This window comes from Gymnoscopelus microlampas, assembly GCF_963454915.1.
Source record: "Gymnoscopelus microlampas genome assembly, chromosome: 1".
Classification (NCBI taxonomy): Eukaryota; Metazoa; Chordata; class Actinopteri; order Myctophiformes; family Myctophidae; genus Gymnoscopelus; species Gymnoscopelus microlampas.
In genome coordinates, this window is record NC_139962.1 from 10,241,562 (window position 1) to 10,263,598 (window position 22,037).

At 41.5% G+C, this 22,037-nt stretch overlaps 1 protein-coding gene across 1 annotated transcript; it reads left to right on the forward strand.

Annotated features, from left to right (window-relative positions):
* The first annotated feature begins 124 nt into the window (after positions 1-124).
* Positions 125-19,776, forward strand: LOC311046660 (myosin heavy chain, fast skeletal muscle-like). Its single transcript, XM_084059145.1, has 41 exons — positions 125-148; positions 2,109-2,153; positions 2,274-2,492; positions 2,593-2,736; positions 3,642-3,798; positions 3,895-3,922; positions 4,012-4,132; positions 4,253-4,345; positions 4,434-4,497; positions 4,641-4,739; positions 4,826-4,929; positions 5,896-6,034; positions 6,130-6,248; positions 7,301-7,450; positions 7,843-8,013; positions 9,182-9,494; positions 9,971-10,035; positions 10,786-10,873; positions 11,243-11,360; positions 11,461-11,584; positions 11,681-11,817; positions 11,900-12,155; positions 13,111-13,353; positions 13,602-13,778; positions 13,868-14,013; positions 14,157-14,247; positions 14,603-14,992; positions 15,271-15,397; positions 15,539-15,657; positions 15,754-15,950; positions 16,132-16,315; positions 16,409-16,574; positions 16,916-17,040; positions 17,165-17,473; positions 17,610-17,813; positions 17,900-18,025; positions 18,224-18,394; positions 18,485-18,589; positions 18,677-18,772; positions 19,406-19,534; positions 19,647-19,776. The coding sequence occupies exons 3-41, from the start codon at positions 2,286-2,288 to the stop codon at positions 19,665-19,667; spliced, it is 5,823 nt and encodes a 1,940-aa protein (XP_083915271.1). The 5' UTR covers positions 125-148; positions 2,109-2,153; positions 2,274-2,285; the 3' UTR covers positions 19,668-19,776.
* The last annotated feature ends 2,261 nt before the right edge of the window (positions 19,777-22,037 follow it).

The following is a 22,037-nucleotide window of genomic DNA, read 5'->3' on the forward strand; positions in this document are numbered from 1 at the left end:
AATGCATGTCGACAGATACTGAATAAAATCCTTTTAAAGGCATGTCCCTACTTATAGTTTCTGCGTTGCAAGCAATAAACCCTCGATATAAAAGAGGCGGGTGTGAGATGGTTTGAGCGCAGGACGATTTCAGAGTTTCATTTGGGAGGTGAGTGAGACTTGTTTAGCTGCGATTTATAAAGAAATAAATGTAAGATGCTAACTAACTGCCTGACAATTTGTTCAGTTGTCTTTGACAAACAGATAATGTAACCTTAATTCATACAATGATATTAGAATAGATTAGAATACAGAAATAAGAGACAACAATTATATTTGAGCAATAATTTAATTTCATGGCATGAATATAACTAACACGTATGCTAAAATGGGTCAAACTGTGGAACTATTGAGAAATAGAAAAGAGCTTTTTCTCCTCTTACCAAGTGGTGTAAAGTAGCATTTAACACATAGAAACGGTTGTCTTCTCGTAGGCCTATAGTGTGATCAATCCAACATTTAACAATGTACTCTTCTGTACTGTTGAATGTAACCATCAATTCTATAGTTAAAAAAACCTGTTGTTATTGCTGATACAAGGTTTGTGACTTCTGTTGTGACTTTTTTAATTACTAGTTACTGTTACTATTGCTGTTTTTGTTTCAGTGTCTCTGCTATAGCAAATACACATGTTTTTCTAAAGCTACATACAGTATGCCTTACTCATTGGACATTCATATGCCTCGTGCGTCATTGCACATTTATATATTTTTTACCTTTATTCTCCCTGCCCTTGTTGTGCTATGCTGAAGGCTTTTCATACTTTCTATTTCATTTTTGTCTCCGCCAGGCCGATAGGCATGGCGAGAGAGTATGTTTTACCCTCCGTCCGTCCGTCCGTCCGTGTGTGTGTGTGTGTGTCCGTCCTTCTGTCTGTTAACAGCTAATCTCCGCCACCGTTGGCCCTGTCGCTGTGAAACTGCACACACACACTCCCTGGATGCCACAGCAGAACCTCTGCCCCACATTTTTCAGATCAGCCTGTCATAGCGCCACCATGAGGCCGACTTCTGCAAAACACATTTTTAATGTTACTCCTACAGATTTTCTCCAAATAACACACAAATCGGTACACAGTATCTCTATAGTCATGTGATCAACACGGATCTGTCCGATTTTCCATATTTCATCCTGATTGGCTAAGATTGGCTTCCAAAGTTAGCAAGATTGGTTCATTTTGAACAAAATGCCTCAAATCATGAACACAGCATGCACTTTCCATGCAATTTTCCACATACATTCCCACTTGGCCCAGGAAGAAATGTCACTTGAAAACTTTCAAATCAGCCTCATGGTGGCGCTATAACAGGCCGATTCACGTTTTTAGCTATAACTGCACCGATCTGCGTGCAACTTTGCATGCACACTCCTTGGCCAAGGAAAAACCTTTGCCGTGTATTTTTCACATATGCCTTTTAGAGCGCCACCAGGAGGCTGAGTTTTGAAAAACACATTTTTTGCTCTTACTCCTTCAGATTCTGTTCAAAAATCACACAAATCAGTACACAGTCTCTCTATAGTCATGTGATTAAGATGGATGTGTCTGATACTTCATATTCTATCCTACTTGGCTAACATTGGCTTCTAAAGTTTGCAGGATAGGTCCGTTTTGAACAAAATTCTTCACTGTGCGATTTCTGTGAAATTTTGCACACACATTCCCACTAGGCCGAGGAAGAAATGCCACCCTTTTCATATTGGCCTGTTATAGCGCCACCAGCTGGTCTAATTTAGCAAACCACATTTTTGGAACAAAATGCCTCAACTCATGAATGCAGTGTCCTATTAACGTGCAAGGCCTAAGAAGAAATGGCACCCTTTTCACATTGGCCTATTATAGCGCCACCAGGAGGCCATAATAACCTACCTGACCTGGCGGAGACTTGTGCTCCGAGGAGCACTTTTTCTAGTATTAAAATTGTATTTGTATTTTTATTATCTTAATATCTCAGTTTTTATTATTTATTTATTTATTTTACTATTCTATTACTATTGTCATTGTTGTTGCAGCACAAATAAACCTACTTCTTCTCCCCCCCCCCCCCCCCCCCCCACACACACACACTTAGGGTTTGCTCTTTAAGGTTCCAGCTGTTACTGCGTAGAGGAGGAAAGTGAGTGTTCATCCTCTCTCTATAATCTAACCTACTAAATAGCCCTAAAAAGTCCTACCGTTCTCTGTTCAGATCTCAAGTCAGCAAATGCATCAACGTCATCTTTATTTCTGTCTACAGAAAGCCGGCACCATGAGTACGGACGCGGAGATGGAGCAATATGGCGGGGCCGCCATGTACCTCCGTAAGCCAGAGAGGGAGAGAATGGAGGCTCAAGCTTCACCCTTTGATGCCAAAACTGCAGCATATGTGGCCGATGTTAAGGAGCTGTATCTCAAGTGTAAAATTATAAAGAAGGACGGTAACAAAGTCACCGTGGAAATCCTCGACACCAAGGAGGTACGTAGGTAGAGGTGTATCTAAAATCAAATAGTGGCACAGTACAACTGTAATCACAACACATTCTGAGGTTTTGTGTTTTCTTGTTTTTATTGTCTAGGAAAGAACTGTGAAAGAGGACGATGTGACCCCCATGAACCCTCCCAAGTATGACAAGATTGAGGACATGGCCATGATGACCCACCTCACTGAAGCCACTGTCCTGTATAACCTCAAAGAGCGTTATGCAGCGTGGATGATCTATGTAAGATGTTATACCTGCTGACTCTGAGAACAGTACAGCATTCTGCTCTGAGCTGTCAATAGCGAAGATAAAAGGAAAAAAAAATCACACCCAGTGAGAAGTGGGCGGTGTGTGGTCATCACATGACTCACTTAAAAAAAAACACAAATGTGTTTTTTTTAAGTGCATAGTCCTATTTATAGGGCTGCACATGTGTCATGTGTTTCACTAGCCAATCACAGTCCTGAATAGAGTCAACCAGTGTACAATGGTGGCCAATCACGGTGCAGGGTTAGGGGGGTACAATGGTGGCCAATCACAGCGCAGGGTTGGGGGGGTACAATGGTGGCCAATCACAGTGCAGCGAATGTCGATGTCCAAACCTCACATATAGGGGCGGTTGCCCCGCCCAAAAAAGTACAGAGTAGTAACATCGTGAAGAAAAACTAAACAAGATGTAATAACAGTTGGCTGTTCCCTCATGCCACTTGGAACTGGTGGCTGTAATCCCCCAGCCAGTGATGGATGAAGTACTAAAAAAAAATCAATACTGCAATGTCGAAATACTCTGTTACAAGTAAAAGTCTGGTATTCAAAATGTACTTGAGTGAAAGTACAAAAGTGCTTGTAGATCAGCTATTTTCAAATAGCCAAAGTTAAAATAAGACTGAAGTGGTAAATGTATGTTTTCTGATAAAAAAGTTTTCAAATAATTGTAAAGGGGTAAACGTACAATATTTGCATCTGCGATGTAGTGGAGTAGAAGTAAAAGTATTGAAAATGTTATACTCCAGTGAAATACCTCAAAATTTTACTTACCGTAAGTACAGTACTTTCCACCATTGCCCCTAGCCCTAGTGATCCGTTATGTGTAGTGCTCGCTGCTATGTTGTATGTTATAATGTTCTCTCTCTTGTCCCCTTCAGACCTACTCTGGCTTGTTCTGTGCAACTGTGAACCCCTACAAGTGGCTCCCAGTGTACGACCAGCAGGTTGTAAATGCCTACAGAGGCAAGAAGCGTGTGGAGTCTCCACCCCACATCTTCTCTGTCTCTGACAACGCCTATCAGTTCATGCTGATGGGTACGTACTGGTCAAGACAATGTAAACAAATATACAGCTATAATGGTTTTGTGCTGTATACATGACTAAAAGTACATTTGCTTTACATTTTTACAGATCATGAGAACCAGTCTGTCTTGATCACGTAAGTTTCTCATCTACAAAGCATAAGAAAAGAACATTGTGGTCAAATTCACTAACTGCGTTTCTCTGAATGTATGCATTTATAACCAGTGGAGAATCCGGTGCTGGAAAGACTGTGAACACCAAGCGTGTCATCCAGTACTTTGCAACAGCAGCATCTGGTAGTGGAGACAAGAAGGAAGCACCAAATATCGGTGCTGGCAAAATCAAGGTATTTGTACAGGTTTTAAACTTGGACAAATCACACATTTTTAACATAAAGAATGTATATGCAATTTAGCAATTCAATTTACAATAATTCTGACCAAATTCTAAATTTGGTGATGTCTAGGGGTCACTGGAGGATCAGATTATTGCAGCCAATCCCTTGCTGGAGGCCTATGGTAATGCCAAGACTGTGAGGAATGACAACTCCTCTCGCTTTGTAAGTGTAAAATAATTATGTAATGAGAAATCCTGCAATCATTTCATAATGTAGAGGGATTTGTTACAAATTGTGCTTTATGAAACAGGGTAAATTCATTCGAATCTGGTTCAACAATAGCGGTAAACTGGCCAGTGCTGATATTGAGACATGTAAGTATGACATTCACATATGATAATTAAATCATATGTGCCTTAATTTTAGAGGAATGAATCAATTTTGACTTATGTACATAATAACAATAATAATAATGATAACAATATTATTATTATTAATAATAATACAACTCTTATAGATCTGCTGGAGAAGTCCAGAGTGACCTACCAGCTCGCTGCTGAGAGAGGATATCATATCTTCTATCAGATGATGACCGGTCACAAAGCTTACATTATTGGTAAATTGAAAATGGACTAATGATGCAGTGATTACATCAATGAATTAATAAAAACTAATTTTCACCCTTTTTGCTTACCTTTTTAGACATGTGTCTGATCACCACCAACCCCTATGACTTCCCATTGTGCAGCATGGGTCAGATCACTGTGGCCAGCATTAATGACAAAGAGGAGCTGGACGCCACTGATGTCAGTAAACAACTTTTATAATAGGTTTCTAATATTCAGTGTACAGTCAGTTGCTCTGCAAGTGCAATGCTTGTATTTTCTCAAGTGATGTTTTTTATGGTCATGAAGTGTGGTAGCCTGATTATCAGACTGAAGCTGTGTGGATCAGCTTCAGTCTGACATTGGCTCCAGTGTTGTCGATTACAAGGGGGAGGGGATTAGAATTTCCCTAAATCAATCACAAGAGATCCACGGATCCGCCTACATCTGATGTCACCGCACAGCTTGATTTAGCAGATATTCGCTGATTGTCTTGTCGTTAGACCCACCCCCACCTCTGACTCTCATTGGACGGTGCTTTTTGTCCGGAATAAATCCTAGGTTCACATTACAACACCAGACCAAGAGAGGCAGTCTACTCAGAGAGTGGTTTGGAGCCAGGCTAGAAGTGTGGGTCATGACCGAAAGAATAAGATTGCTGATACAAGCAGCCGAAATGAGTTTTCTCAGACGGGTGGCCGTCTCTCTCTCCCTTAGAGATAGAGTGAGAAGTTCGGTCATCCGCGAGAGACTCGGAGTAGAACCTCTGCTCCTTCACTTGGAAAGGAGCCAGCTTAGGCGGTTCGGGCATCTAGTACGGATGTGTCTCCCTAGGGTGGTCTTCGCTTCACGTCCCACTGGGAGGAGACCCCCTGGCAGACCAAGGACAAGATGGGGGGATTACATCTCCACACTGGCCTTGGAACACCTCAGGATCCCCCAGGAAGAAGTTGCTAATGTTGCTCGGTAAAGGGAAGTCTGGAGCTCTCTAATGGAACTGTTGCCCCCGCGACCCGATACCGAATAATCGGTTGAAGATGGATGGATGGATGGATGGATGTTTGTTAAAGTAATGTGTTAATGTCAATCTTTTGAACAAAGGATGCTATTGACGTCCTTCTAAAGTGATGTTTGTTAATGTTTTATTCTCAATCTTTTGATTGACAGGATGCTATTGACATCCTGGGCTTCACTAATGACGACAAGCAGTACATCTACAAGTTCACCGGTGCAGTGATGCATCATGGGGTCTTGAAGTTCAAACAGAAACAGCGTGAGGAACAGGCTGAGCCTGATGGCACAGAGGGTGAGCATTATCTTCAGCCAAGGAATGACAACAATCAATAGTTTATCATAAGTATTGTATTTCAATACATTCTATATTCTTATGACTTATTTTAGAGGCTGACAAGATTTCCTACCTGATGGGTCTGAACTCAGCAGAGATGCTAAAGGCTTACTGCTATCCCAGAGTGAAGGTTGGAAATGAGTATGTCACTAAGGGACAAACTGTGTCACAGGTGAGAAAGTTACTTTATTTTATTATTCTGAATTCATACACACCTTATATTCTCTACATGACATACCATTAGAACTATTTTATTGTTCTGAATTCATACGCATCTTATATTCTTGACACAACATACCATCAGAACTGTAATATCTTTTTGAGTTGTGTCCAGACTTAATTGCAGTCTGACATATTTCTGACTGTCAAAATATGTATATAGTACAATTTTATATATATATATATATATATATATATATATATATATATATATATATATATATATATATATATATATATATACCCATAAAAACTACACATTGTGTAGCGATCCTATTAAAATTGCCTAGTACGTGGGTGGGCATTTTTGCAGTTACACAGCACATTCGTGGACACAAATAAGACGACAACACACACACACACACACACACACACACACACACACACACACACACACACACACACACACGCGCGCGCGCACGCGCTCTCCACGTGGTTGTTCGGCGCAGTTCCACCACTACACAAATGCAAATTAATTCTTAAGAAATTTGCGACGTCTCCATCCCCCCCTGTCTGCGGCCCTGACACACACACACACACACACACACACACACACACACACACACACACACACACACACACACACACGCACACGCACACACACACGGCCCGAACCTCTAGTATATTATATGTACAGTATGATACACTGCCAAAGAAACAATGAGAGACCACACTGAGTAGAACCACTGCTCCTTCACTTGGAAAGGAGCCAGCTTAGGTGGTTCGGAAAAAATATAAACAATTAAATAGACACACATTTTAACATTCAACATTTTAAAGTAATAAAAAAGTCATTATATTCAAAACAAATCACTTAAACTTCACATAATGTCTCATTTCAACAGAGTGAGTGACAGTCTTTCAGCCTTTCAAGTCAATCAGTCCGTGCTATACCGCAGTGCTATACCCACATTAAATGGGGGTGGAAAATGCATTGATATATACTTCTTTGGAAGAAATGTATCACAATTCACACCCCTACTAATAACTTTCCTATTTCCTCAGGTAATGAACTCAGTGGGTGCCTTGGCTAAGTCCATCTATGAGAAGATGTTCTTGTGGATGGTCATCAGGATCAACGAGATGCTGGACACCAAGAACCCCAGAAGCTACTACATTGGTGTGCTGGACATCGCTGGTTTTGAAATCTTTGACGTAAGCATGGACTTGTTTTTTAAGTTGTAGACTAATTACTTTTTGTCACAATTACTTTAAAGGAGTGGTTCACCTTAAAAAAAATCTATCAATTACACAACCCATGAAGCATTGAATTCATGGAGATGTTTTTGTTTTTATCGCATTCCTAAACCAATCATTTGATAACCGGCGGTCTCTCCGGTAAGAGACACAAACAGTATCCTTTGTGTAAGGCGTTTTTGTGCAATTAAGGCGTTCATTTAGACAAAAACACAAAAAGAGGTTTCTGCCCGACAACAACGATATATAGCAACATAGTTTTTTCAGAAAACTTGTTAGGATTCAGAAGACATTTGTAGAATCGGCCTCAGGTCTTAATGGGTTAAAGGTAATGATATTTCCACCTACAGTTCAACACCCTGGAGCAGCTGTGCATCAACTTCACCAATGAGAAACTGCAACAGTTTTTCAATCACACCATGTTTGTACTGGAACAAGAAGAGTACAAGAAAGAGGGCATTCCCTGGGATACCATTGACTTCGGCATGGACCTGGCCGTCTGCATTGAGCTCATTGAGAAGGTAATATACTGTCTGCATTGAGCTCATTGAGAAGGTAATATACTGTCTGCATTGAGCTCATTGAGAAGGTAATATACTGTCTGCATTGAGCTCATTGAGAAGGTAGGTACATGGACTTGACTGTCTGCATTGAGCTCATTGAGAAGGTATACTATTATTTTGTGACGTTAAAACACGTCATGAAATGGCTTTATTGATAACTTTTCTACTAAGCTTAGTCAAAGATGGTTAATTTATGAAGATAAACCATCCCAATTGGAACCACTAGAGGCGAAAGGTACAAATCCTACAAATGGTCTCCTAAGTGGTCGTCTGATGGAAAATCTCGCAAACGTCCAATCCTGCGACAGTGTGTTGCTTGGACAGAGAAAGGTTGATAATAAAGGTGATTTTCTCCTGATTTGTCTCTCTTTAAAATTCTTGCGAATATTGTGTGGCTTGTGGCGATTGGGTCCAATATTTAGTTCAGTGACCGTGGGGCTAAAGAATCGTTCAGAAGCTGTGTTTACGTTCACTCTTCCATTGGAAATAATAGACTCCAACCTGCTTCCAGTCTCCTAAAAAGGCGGCCACCTTCTCCACACAGATACAGGAAGTAAATCGGAGATAGCGTGCCATTCTTTTTTTTTTTTTTCGGCTTAGCTCAGAAACAGAGGAGTGGTGTTGTTAAACCAATCAGACGGTCCCGTTCCCTCGAGCAATGGGATAGAGGAGGTCATGTCTCACAGCAGCGTAGCTGTTTGTTCTCTCATCGTGCATAAGTTTAAAACGAGTAATGGCCATCATCTTGAGTTGGCTAAAGAACGTAGCAGTCCAAGAGTGTTTCCCTAATTGAAATCAGGAGCGAGTGGAGGAACGTGAGCAATGAGAATCACGCAGGCGAATTCAATCAAGATTCATATATATTCATAAGGGCCTATCTATGTCATTCTGCAGTACGTTTACGGCAATTAAAATTCGATTTTTAGGGACTTTTGACATAAGAATAAAAATTTAAAAAATCTAAAATTTCTGTCATCTAATGATGGATATGTCCTCATTATGACCGTGGGTATGCTCTAAAAGTGTGAAACTCGTATTTTTCATTTCACCACATCTATAATTGTTGTTTATGTTATTGCATTATGTTTTTGCTTTTGGTGATTTGTCTTTTGTCTCCTTCACAAAGCCCTTGGGTATCTTCTCCATCCTTGAAGAGGAGTGCATGTTCCCAAAGGCCTCAGACACCACCTTCAAGGCCAAGCTCTATGATCAGCATCTTGGAAAGTGTAAAGCCTTTGAGAAGCCCAAGCCTGCCAAAGGCAAGCCTGAGGCAATGCAGCCCCACTTCTCCCTTATTCACTATGCCGGTACGGTGGACTACAGCATCGCAGGCTGGCTAGAGAAAAACAAGGATCCCCTCAACGACTCTGTGGTGCAACTGTACCAGAAGTCTTCAGTGAAGCTGCTGTCTGTGTTCTATCCTCCTCCTGAGCCTGAAGGTATGTTTATTAATATAATAATATAATATAATGTGTTCTATCCTCCTCCTGAGCCTGAAGGTATGTTTATTAATATAATAATATAATATAATGTGTTCTATCCTCCTCCTGAGCCTGAAGGTATGTCTATTAATATAATAATATAATATAATGTGTTCTATCCTCCTCCTGAGCCTGAATGGTAACAGTTAAACTGCTGGCTGTGTTCTATCCTCGCCCCCAAAAAATAAGGGAAATCAATATATATAATCAAATCAATTACCATTATTATTTGACAGTAAAATCCTCAACTTGTGATATTAAAGCTGCACTGTGTAACTTTCTTCCTCTACCCCGGATTTGAACCCGGTTTCCTGTGCAAATGCGGAATCTTTTACCATTGAGCTAATAGAGCCTACAATATATCTGTTGACTTAACAAATGAAGAATAATTTGTTAAAGTCAAAATAAACTGTCTGCTCATGATTCTAACAAAGGCGCGGGAGCAGGAGGCAAGAAGAAGAAGGGTGGTTCCATGATGACTGTGTCTGCTGCTTTCAGGGTAAGAATATTTATTCATGATCAACATTATCTAGTCATGCAACAAATAGGCACAATATATTGTCATGTTGTAAATGTTAATAAACAATGTTGTGAGCTTGTAGATCAGCTATTCTTTTTTTTTATCCCACGATTTTGTAACCATTTTTCACCCGGTGCCAATTTTCTAAGTGATCCTGGGCGCTACACTCCCCCAACCAGCCTAGGGAGCCCAGAGCCGAGCTCATGCCTCCTTCAATGCATGAGAGCCATCTGACCTTCTTGTCACCTGACAGGGGGGAGTTTCCCCGGTAGGACGTAGCGCGTGGAAGGAACACGTTATTCCAACCAGTTTTTTCCCCTCCATCGGGCGCCCCGGCTGTCATGGGGGAGGCGATGTAGCGACCAGGATTACTACATGTTTTTGTGAGGGTATTAACTACCCTAGGAGACACGGGGAGAACATGCAACTCCACACAGAGTAGGCCAACCCCACCTAGGGTATGTATGGGCGCCGATGACGCGGAGGAGAAGACACGCCCCCAGCGCCCACAGCGTCCCCGGCGGGAATTGAACCCAGGACCTTCTAGCTGAGGCGACAGCGCTACCGACTGCGCCACCGTGCCCCCGATCAGCTATTCTTGAATAGCTGCAGAATGAAATAGGGCTTAACGTGTGTTATATGTTTTGCCTAAATGTTTTGAATAATAATATATAAAAATATTGTAGATTTTTGTGTGAACCTACTTGGCTCTTTATTATGTCTCGACAGGAGAACCTGGGGAAGCTGATGACCAACCTGAGGAGCACTCATCCTCACTTTGTGCGTTGCCTGATTCCTAACGAGTCTAAGACTCCAGGTAAACACAAAAAATATATATAATTATATATATTATTATTATTATACATAATTATGTATATAATATGTGTGATTCCTAACGAGTGCAAGTCTCCAGATAAACACAGAAAATATATATTATGATATATATATATATATATATATATATATATATATATATATATATATATATATATATATATATATATATATATATATATATATATGAGTCCCAACAAGTCCAAGACTCCAGGTAAGCACAGAAAATACTAATTTGAATTTGTGTGTGTCCTCATTTTGTCATAATAATAATAATAATAATAATAATAATAATAATAATAATAATAATAATAATAATAATAATAATAACAATGAAGCAACATCTTTACAGGCCTGATGGAGAACTTCCTGGTCATACATCAGCTGAGGTGTAATGGTGTGCTGGAGGGCATCAGGATTTGTAGGAAGGGCTACCCCAGCAGAATCCCATACGCTGACTTCAAGCAGAGGTATAATTCCTTTATTACAGGTTTTAGTTCCATAACTATTAACGGGAGGCATGCAAAATTACCATGAACTTTTGCAAAATACTATATACTATACTACTAGGTACAAAGTACTGAATGCCGCCGCATGTCCTGAGGGCCAGTTCATGGACAACAAGAAAGCCTCGGAGAAGCTGCTTGGGTCCATTGATATACCTCATGATGAGTACAAGTTTGGACACACCAAGGTAAACACACTCCGAATCTGAAGCATTTTATTGAGAGAGGACTAAAAGTTGGATTTGCAGTCGATTATTTACATAGGTTTGTAATATCCTATGCAGGTGTTCTTCAAAGCTGGTCTGCTGGGTACGCTGGAGGAAATGCGAGATGAGAAGCTGGCTATTCTGGTCGGCATGACTCAGGCTCTCTCCCGAGGTTTCCTCATGCGGAAGGAGTTTGTTGAGATGATGAAAAGAAGGTATTCTTTGACAACATAATTTAATGTGATATTTAGTTTCTAAGGTACACTTTTTAAATTACCAGAACTGTTTCCCCAACAGAGAAGCCATTTTCACCATCCAGTTCAACGTGCGTGCATTCGTGAACGTGAAACACTGGCCATGGATGAAGCTCTACTACAAGATCAAGCCTCTTCTGCAGAGTGCTGAGACTGAGAAGGAGCTGATGAACATGAAGGAGAACTATGAAAAAATGAAGATTGACCTCGCTACTGCCCTGGCCAAGAAGAAGGAACTGGAGGAGAAGATGATTTCTCTGGTACAGGAGAAGAATAACCTGGCACTGGCAGCCTCATCAGTAAGTACATTTCTGCAAGGACGTGTTGTAGCTCAAATCGTATTATAATCTTAGCTTGAATCTTTTCTAATATCTTATCTCATTATATTCATCCTGAACAAGCGCTGATGTAGTGAGTTTCTGCACTGAGCTTGGATCGAACCGCTCTCCCCAACCCGGCAACCCGAAGCACAAACTTACTGTGTCAATAGAGCTAAGCCTGTCGATTGGCAGAGCTGTTGTAGCCGGGTCTTGTTCCGGAATCACTGCATATATATTTATTTTAACTACATTTTTATCCCACGATTTTGCAACCCCATTTTTTCCCCCAGTGCTAATTGTCTAAGTAATCCTGGGCACTACACTCCCTTTGCCAACCTAGGGAGAGCACAGAGGAGAGCTCATGCCTCCTTCAATGCATGAGAGCAACAAGCCTTCTTATAACCTGACAGAGGGGAGTTTCCCCGGTAGGACGTAATGCGTGGAAGGAACACGTTATTCCAACCAGTTCCTTTCCCCTCCATCAGGCGCCCTGGCCAGGGGAGGCAGTATAGTGACCAGGATTACTGCATGTTTTTGTGAGGGAATCTACCCTAGGGAGCACAGAGAGGCCCTTTCGCCAACCCCACCTAGGGTATGGGCACTGATGACGCGGAGGGGAGGACACGGCCCCAGCACCCACAGCTGGAATTGAACCCAGGACCTTCTAGCTGTGAGGCGACAGCGCTACCGACTGTGCCGCCGTGCTACCTGGGCCATCTACCCCCTCGTTTTTTTTTGAGCGCGTCCTCACGCTTCAGACTTCACACACCTCTCACAACGCACAACGTCCATCACGAGAAGACCTCCCGCTCCACATCCTGCTGCCAGGTTTTAATAGAGCTAAGCTCGATTGGCAGAGATATGTTGCGGCTTGGTCTTGTCCGGGGTCACTACACTGACATGTTTCCTTATTTTATTTATTTTTCACCACCAGGGAGAAAATAGTCTGAACGATGCTGAGGAGAGATGTGAGGGTCTTATTAAAAGTAAGATCCAGTTGGAGGCAAAACTCAAAGAGACAACTGAGAGACTGGAGGACGAGGAGGAGATCAACGCTGAGCTGACCGCCAAGAAGCGGAAGCTGGAGGATGAATGCTCTGAGCTCAAGAAGGACATTGATGACCTGGAGCTGACCTTGGCCAAAGTGGAGAAGGAGAAACACGCCACTGAAAACAAGGTTCATGATTATACACTCTATGATCATACACTCTATGATCATACACTCTATGATCATACACTCTATGATCATACACTCTATGGTCATACACTATCATACACTCTATGATCATACACTCTATGATCATACACTCTATGATTATACACTCTATGATCATACACTCTATGATTATACACTCTATACTCTATGAACAAGGTTCATGGTTATACACTCCAATTTATAATACAAATTCTGTTGTGCTTATTCAGGTGAAGAACCTGACCGAGGAGATGGCCTCTCAGGATGAAGGTCTGGCTAAGCTGACCAAGGAAAAGAAAGCCCTCCAAGAGGCCCATCAGCAGACCCTGGATGACCTGCAGGCAGAGGAAGACAAAGTCAACACTCTGACCAAGGCCAAGACCAAGCTGGAACAGCAAGTTGATGATGTGAGTTCATCAAGTGAATCAAGATGTTTTGAACACATTATGTTTATTGTTGTACTGAATTATTCATTGTTTTTTTAATTAATGTGTAGTTGGAGGGTTCCCTGGAGCAAGAGAAGAAGCTCCGCATGGACCTGGAGAGAGCCAAGAGAAAGCTTGAGGGGGATCTGAAACTGGCCCAGGAATCCATCATGGACCTGGAGAACGACAAGCAGCAGTCAGACGAGAAGATTAAGAAGTAATGTGGAACAAAATAATACTAATTAATACTAATAATTCAAATTAATAATTGGTTAATAACAATAATAACATGAAATTTCATGGAGAAAAAACACCTGCAGAATGGCACTAAAAGTAAATATGATGTACTGTATTGCACAGGAAGGAGTTTGAAACAAGCCAGCTTCTGAGTAAGATTGAGGATGAACAATCTTTGGGGGCTCAGCTGCAGAAGAAGATCAAAGAGCTCCAGGTATTTAACACTTCTTTCATATCTAATGTTGAACCGCCTAAACCCTACTTAGTTGACCAGGGTCCCCCATGGGTCTACTTAAACCCTACATACAGTACTTAGTTGATCTGGGTCCCCCATGGGTCCTATATATCATACTTGGCCCCCTCCTCTTTTTCCCTTTTACCAAATCTCTTTGCCACTGCAGATCCAAAGCTCACAACGTGTCGTGTCACAAAATGTTAAATGTTTGCCCATTATGACATGCCCAAACTAGGGATGCAAGGGTTTATTCAAGTGGTTCAATCTTTTTTTATAATAATTATGAGTAAATCATGATTTTCACATGTTATTGTAATATCCTTAATTTGAAAAGGCTCGTATTGAAGAACTGGAGGAAGAGATTGAGGCTGAACGTGCCGCTCGTGCTAAGGTTGAGAAGCAGAGAGCTGATCTTTCCAGGGAACTTGAGGAGATCAGTGAGAGGCTGGAGGAGGCTGGTGGCGCCACCTCCGCTCAGATCGAGATGAACAAGAAGCGTGAGGCTGAGTTCCAGAAGCTGCGTCGTGACCTCGAAGAGTCCACCCTGCAGCACGAGGCCACCGCCTCTGCTCTCCGTAAGAAACAGGCTGACAGTGTTGCGGAGCTGGGTGAACAGATCGACAACCTCCAGCGTGTCAAGCAGAAACTGGAGAAGGAGAAGAGTGAATTCAAGATGGAGATCGATGACCTGTCCAGCAACATGGAGGCTGTCGCTAAGGCAAAGGTAAGAATGGAATATCTGTGGACAATTCTTGAGATAATACCTGTTTAATGAACTGAAAACGAAAAAAGGGGGGGAAAATACTCTAAATGCATTGATTGATGGCCAGTGATTGATACCACTTCTGACAACAATTGTAGAGTTTTGTTTCTAAACAAAGTACTCAATTGACAATTGAGAGAAATTTGTAGAATATTGAATGAACTACTGTAAAAAGGAACATGACCTAATAAATGACACAAACCACTCATTAATTGAATATGTCCAATGTTAATTAACAGGGAAATCTTGAGAAGATGTGCCGCACCCTTGAGGACCAACTCAGTGAAATCAAGTCCAAGAGTGATGAGAATGTTCGCATGTTAAATGATATTGGAGCTCAGAGAGCAAGACTGTTGACTGAAAATGGTAAATGCTCTTTGTAAAGTCTACATTACATTGTTTGTCAATTTTACCTTACTGTACCAAATTCCATATTTAAAGATGAGTATTAACCTTTTACGAATAGATATACAACTTTTTGTAATGAATATTTCTATTTCTAATTAGGTGAGTTTACTCGTCAACTTGAGGAGAAAGAATCTCTTGTCTCACAGCTCACCAGAGGCAAGCAGGCCTTCACCCAGCAGATTGAGGAGTTGAAGAGACACGTTGAAGAGGAGGTCAAGGTGAAGAGCATTTTCTTTTTCCACAAACAGGCCTTGTATTATATTTCTGTGTTATTATATTCAGTTGACATTATTTTGGCAATTTTCTTTTGACAGGCAAAGAATGCCCTTGCCCATGGTGTGCAATCAGCTCGCCATGACTGTGACCTTCTGAGGGAGCAGTTTGAGGAGGAACAGGAGGCCAAGGCTGAACTGCAGCGTGGAATGTCCAAGGCCAACAGTGAGGTGGCTCAGTGGAGGAGCAAGTATGAGACTGATGCTGTCCAACGCACTGAGGAGCTGGAGGAATCTAAGTAAGTGATCAGTGTTTTACACGATCAGGTACCACTCTCTATACAGTGAACAATGTTTTACACTATCATGGGTACCACTCTCTATACAAAGTAAGTGATTAGTTATTTACACTATCAGGTACCACTCTTTATACAAAATATTACCCACAAAGATATGATTACATTCAAAACTGACCAACAGGAAGAAGCTAGCCCAGCGTCTTCAGGAAGCTGAGGAGCAAATTGAGGCTGTGAATTCCAAGTGCGCCTCTCTGGAGAAAACCAAACAGAGACTCCAGGGTGAAGTGGAAGACCTCATGATTGATGTGGAGAGGGCCAATGGTTTGGCTGCCAACCTTGATAAGAAACAGAGGAACTTCGATAAGGTGCTTTGACATACAGTAGATTATTTTAAAACGTAATGATTTTAGCCTCCATAAAGTGGTGGTAAATGACACGTCATTACAAATGGTGTGCAGGTCCTGGCAGAATGGAAGCAAAAATACGAAGAGGGACAGTCAGAACTGGAGGGAGCTCAGAAAGAGACTCGTTCTCTCAGCACTGAGTTGTTTAAGATGAAGAATTCCTATGAGGAGTCTCTGGATCAACTGGAGACCATGAAGAGAGAGAACAAGAACCTGCAGCGTGAGTCTTTCTCTACACACTTCGTTCAATATCAGTTTTTCTTCAATGTTTTTTGTTTTGAGCCAAGGCTGGTGTTTGTTAACGGGGCAAAATGGGTCCTCATATTAATCAGTTTGTCTCAAAGTTGGGTTCATACGTGTTTAATATTTTAAGTAAATATAAATATGCCTTTAAAAGTTTTCTAAGTCAATATTCTACTAATTTCTCTCAATTGCCTATTGAGTACTTTGTTTAGAAACGAAACTCTACAATTGGTGTCAGAAATGGGATCAATCAATGTATTTAGAGTTCAAGATCAATTGTGGATTAGGCTCCTCATTAATGATTTTCAATCAATGCAGAGGAGATCTCAGACCTCACTGAACAGATTGGTGAGAATGGAAAGAACATCCATGAGCTGGAAAAGAACAAGAAACAGGTGGAGACAGAGAAGTTAGAGATCCAGACAGCCCTTGAGGAAGCTGAGGTAAGACATTTAGCTTGGCAATTGTCGCTATATTAGATTTTGTACCAATACGATTAAAAAAGTGGAGTAATACATATTACATTCGTGGATCCACTCTATCTTTTGATCCCGTGTTACATTTTAGGGTACTCTGGAGCATGAGGAGTCCAAGATTCTTCGTGTCACGCTGGAGCTCAACCAGATCAAGGGTGAGGTGGACAGGAAGCTGGCAGAGAAGGATGAAGAGATGGAGCAGATCAAGAGGAACAGCCAGAGGGTGATTGACTCCATGCAGAGCACTCTGGACTCTGAGGTCAGGAGCAGGAACGATGCCCTGAGGATCAAGAAGAAGATGGAGGGAGACCTGAACGAGATGGAGGTTCAGCTGAGTCATGCCAACCGCCAGGCTGCTGAGTCCCAGAAGCAGCTGAGGAACGTCCAAGGACAGCTTAAGGTGCAAAACATATATAGTTAGACACATATTGAACAAAACGTAGTAGTTAGACACATATCCAAACAGTGGAACTGCTCTGAACAACGAGTCACATTCTGTTGTTTCTCTTCACCACTTCAAATGTGATTTATCCTAGGATGCCCAACTGCACCTTGATGATGCTATCAGAAGTCAAGAAGATCTGAAGGAACAAGCTGCCATGGTGGAGCGTAGGAACGGCCTCATGATGGCAGAGATTGAGGAGCTGAGAGTGGCTCTGGAACAGACAGAGAGAGGCCGCAAAGTGGCTGAACAAGAACTAGTGGATGCTAGTGAACGTGGTGGACTGTTGCACTCTCAGGTCAAGTCAATGAAAAACTCTCAACATCAAACATTTAACATACAAGTCATGCATGCTTACATTGTTCAACTGAATGTTTATTTTAGAACACAAGCCTTTTGAACACCAAGAAGAAACTGGAGGCTGACCTGATCCAGGTCCAAGGTGAAGTGGATGACAGTGTTCAAGAAGCAAGGAATGCTGAGGAGAAGGCCAAGAAGGCCATCACTGATGTAAGTTAGGATGTCCTGTCCTACCCTCATCTATTAGATATTCTTATAGTCATCACTGATGTACTGTAAGTTAGGATGTCCTGTCCTACCCTCATAGATATCACTGATGTAAGTTAGGATGTCCAACTCTCATCTGTTAGATATCCTCATGTCATGCTTCATATTAACATACAATACAATGCAACAATGATATTCCAGGCTGCTATGATGGCCGAGGAGCTGAAGAAGGAGCAGGACACCAGTTCTCACCTGGAGAGGATGAAGAAGAACCTGGAGGTCACAGTCAAGGATCTACAGCACCGCCTCGATGAGGCTGAGAACCTGGCAATGAAGGGAGGCAAGAAGCAGCTCCAGAAACTGGAGTCTAGGGTAAGATGTAGTTTAATACCAACACAGGTTATAGTCATAGACAATGAAATAATAAGAAAGAACTTCATATTGCATAATTCAATTCTGTAGGTGCGTGAACTGGAGGGAGAGAATGAAGCTGAACAGAGACGTGGAGCGGATGCTGTTAAAGGTGTTCGCAAATACGAGAGGAGAGTGAAGGAGCTGACATACCAGGTACTGTAATACCATGTTCACGTCAGTGACAAAATCAATACATTGCATGAACATGCAACTAATGTTATAACTTCACTGTCACTTCAGACTGAAGAGGACAAGAAAAATCTTGCCAGGCTACAGGATCTGGTAGACAAACTGCAGATGAAGGTCAAGGGCTACAAGAGACAGGCTGAGGAAGCGGTAAGAAAAATATGATGTTTTTTATTATTATTTTGGTGTGTGTGTGTGCAACCACGCTAAGGAATCATATGAATCATGTTTTCTTAATTAGTGTGGTTGCTATAGATGCCATAATCAACCACACTAAGGAATCATATGAATCATTTTCTGAACCACTTGAGCCCTACAGTACAGTATATGTTTCGTTGACTGGGGTCCCCCAGGGCTCTATACTAGGTTCGCTCGTTTTTTCCCTCTCTCCGCCGAAAACATCTACAAGCTCATGACGCATTGTAAGTTTGTAGATCTGCTTTATTTTCGCAGAATATTTAGTTCAGTAACCATGGGGATAAAGAATCGTGTTCACGTTCACTCTTCCATTGGAAATAATAGACTCCAACCTTTTTACGGTCTCCTAAAAAGGCGGCCTCCTACTTCACGCAAATACTGGAGATCTTTTTGTCTTCGATGATCATGCTGAATGATGACAACATGCCAGGGCTGAACCCAGGACACTCATGAACATGCAACATGGGCCACTGCATTAGCTGCAACCACACTTTACAATTTTCCGGATATTGTCTCGTTCGAACTGTTATCGCAAGATGCTCCTTTCAAATATTGAGGCTTTGAACTATCTCTATCATATTGTAGGAGGAACAAGCCAACACTCACCTGTCCAAGTGCAGAAAGGTTCAGAATGAGCTGGAGGAGGCTGAAGAGCGTGCTGACATTGCTGAATCCCAGGTCAACAAGATGAGAGCTAAAAGTCGTGACTCCAAGGTAAGAACTCAATGCAATATGAACAAGGCACATATTGTTGGTTATCAGTAACTGAGATTCAACTAAAGATTTGTGTTGAATATATTAGTCTAATGTATTCATCTGTTCACAGGGAAAAGATGTTGCTGAGTAGTTTCTTCAATCCAAGAATTCACCCTAAAACGTCATAAAATATGCCACCTTAGGGCTATATTCAATAAAGCATTATAGAACGTCATAAAATATGATGCATTAGGCCTGTATTCAATAAAGCATTACAAATATACATATTCTGTCAATTGTTGTTTTCATTATCTCTGCCAGGCCAAAGGCCGGGCCGGAGATTATGTTTTCACCCATTTGTGTGTCTGTGTGTCTGGGAGCTAGTCTTGCAAACTTCTAGCCCTATTTAGCATTCAGTAGCACCACATTTCTTGTAAATGCTGGCAGAAGGCCAAGGAAGTCAATCCCCATAATGTTTCATACAATAATCCTAAAAGCATTAAACAAATGGATAAAATAAAATATAACACATAAGAACACCAGATAGATAGTTAACCAATCTGAGAGTTATAACGTTCTTGTAACATGCTGTGTAGCTAAATGTGTATGAATCATTTTATATTGGTTGTAAACACCTGAAATTTAAGTTAGCTACTTTGGCTATGTATGTGTTAATTTGATTACATTCACCAACCAACATGTGATGGCTATGAATTGAACTCATGATGTAACTTGGAGATCAGATTTGACCAGCATTAGCCTGTTTTCTAAGGCATAGTTGGTGAATATTAATTAGGCTATATGAATGGAAATAAACAGTATGAACAGGCCTTTAAGGCCTGCTTCTACGGTGGCAACAGTTTTCAACCTTGAATGTCTGGGTAATATGTATGTGAATTAATTTGAACAATCCTTTGTGCCAGATATGGGGGGGTGCACTCTAAAAATAATAAATTAATTGTAGCATGATGTAACATGTTAGCTTGACAATCAGTTATTGTCAACAAGTGACTGCCAAGTGAGAAGCTATAAATTATACATCTGTTGTGTGTGATTTAGATAACCACTCTCAATCAACTGATAAAAGGAGAATAAACATTCTATAAGGCAGAAGTGTTTTCCTTTTTTTTTACCTTCTACTACCTAGGCCTATCTACTGTACAGTATGTGAGTGAGAGTGGTATTTCCACATACCTGATGCCAGTGTTTAATAGAATATTAAAGTACCTGCCAGGGCTATGTTGTCTTAATCTTAGCCCACACCTATCCCTATTCCCCAATCAACACAACAGTGGTCACCACCCAGGTTGTTTCTTAGTCAGGGTGGTGGTCTCTGGTTCACAATCAGCTGAAACCCCCTGCTCTACTCTACTGCAGTGGGTGTCAAAGTGGGGTCCAGGGACCCTCTGGTTTCCTTCAGGAGCTTCCAAAAGGACCCTTACAGGTCGGTGACTCTTACAGGTCCATTTGGTTCCATTTGTACACTCTCAGAGTTATAGGGTGTCCTCGAAATTAAAACGTTTGAGAATCCCATGTTCTGCTGCAGTGCTTCTCAACCTTTCAGGCCGTGACCCCCCAAAATAATCATATTGGAACTGGGGACCCCCCCCCCCCCAACCCTGACAAGCACTTGTAATTGTAGGAGTTGAGGCATAATCTTTTCTTTAAGAAGAAAGATAAATATTTTGAAAAGAGCAGATCTATCGTCTTTTTTCACAATTTTTGCCTCTTTCTTATATTATTTGACAATTTTACCAATGTTACATTACAGTCATTTAGCAGACACTTTTATCCAAAGCGACTTACAATAAGTGCATTCAACATAGGTAGGCAAGAAAACTACTAATCACCAGAAGTCTTAAAGGTTATATGACATTCATTTTAATTTGTTTATGTTTTTTGGGGGGTTGACCTCAATTACACCCAAAAAGTCTGAATTTTTTGTGGTCTGGGGTTTTCTGAATAATTAGGCTGAAAAGTAATCTGTGCTTGGCCCTTGGAGTGTGAAGTCATAGGCCATTAATCCCGCCCACTCTCTTCTAAAACAAGCAACTAAGAGCTTACCTAGCGCTAAGGTAAAAATGCAATATATCATCTACTTACTTTCTTAAACAGATGCGAAAAATAGGAAAATCAAATGAGCAAGAGCTAAAACAAATAAGTGTATCAAGTAAACAAGATCCAATAAAACAAGTGCTCGTACAAATAATTGACAACAAGTAGGCAAGGCAAAGAGGAAGGTTCAGGGTAGTGTTTCCTGAAGAGGTGGGTTTTCAGCCTGCGGCTAAAGATGGGCAGTGACTCTTCTGTCCTGACATCAGTGGGGAGTTCATTCCACCACTGTGGGTCCAGAACAGAGAAACAGTGACCGTGTGGATCGGCCAGAAGGACCTCTGAGCGACGAATGGGGCAACCAGACGCCCCGAGGCGGCAGACCGAAGGGATCGGGCAGGGGTGGTAAAGCTTGACCATAGCCTGGAGGTAAGAAGGAGCTGTTCCTTTCACTGCCCTATATGCTAGC

Excerpts from the sequence above, each read along its gene's own strand:
- LOC311046660 (XM_084059145.1), top strand. The coding sequence starts at position 2,286 with ATGAGTACGGACGCGGAGATGGAGCAATATGGCGGGGCCGCCATGTAC. Across the intron at positions 4,740-4,825 it reads TCACAAAGCTTACATTATTG|ACATGTGTCTGATCACCACC; the intron begins GTAAATTGAAAA and ends TTACCTTTTTAG. Across the intron at positions 15,658-15,753 it reads ACGTTGAAGAGGAGGTCAAG|GCAAAGAATGCCCTTGCCCA; the intron begins GTGAAGAGCATT and ends TTCTTTTGACAG.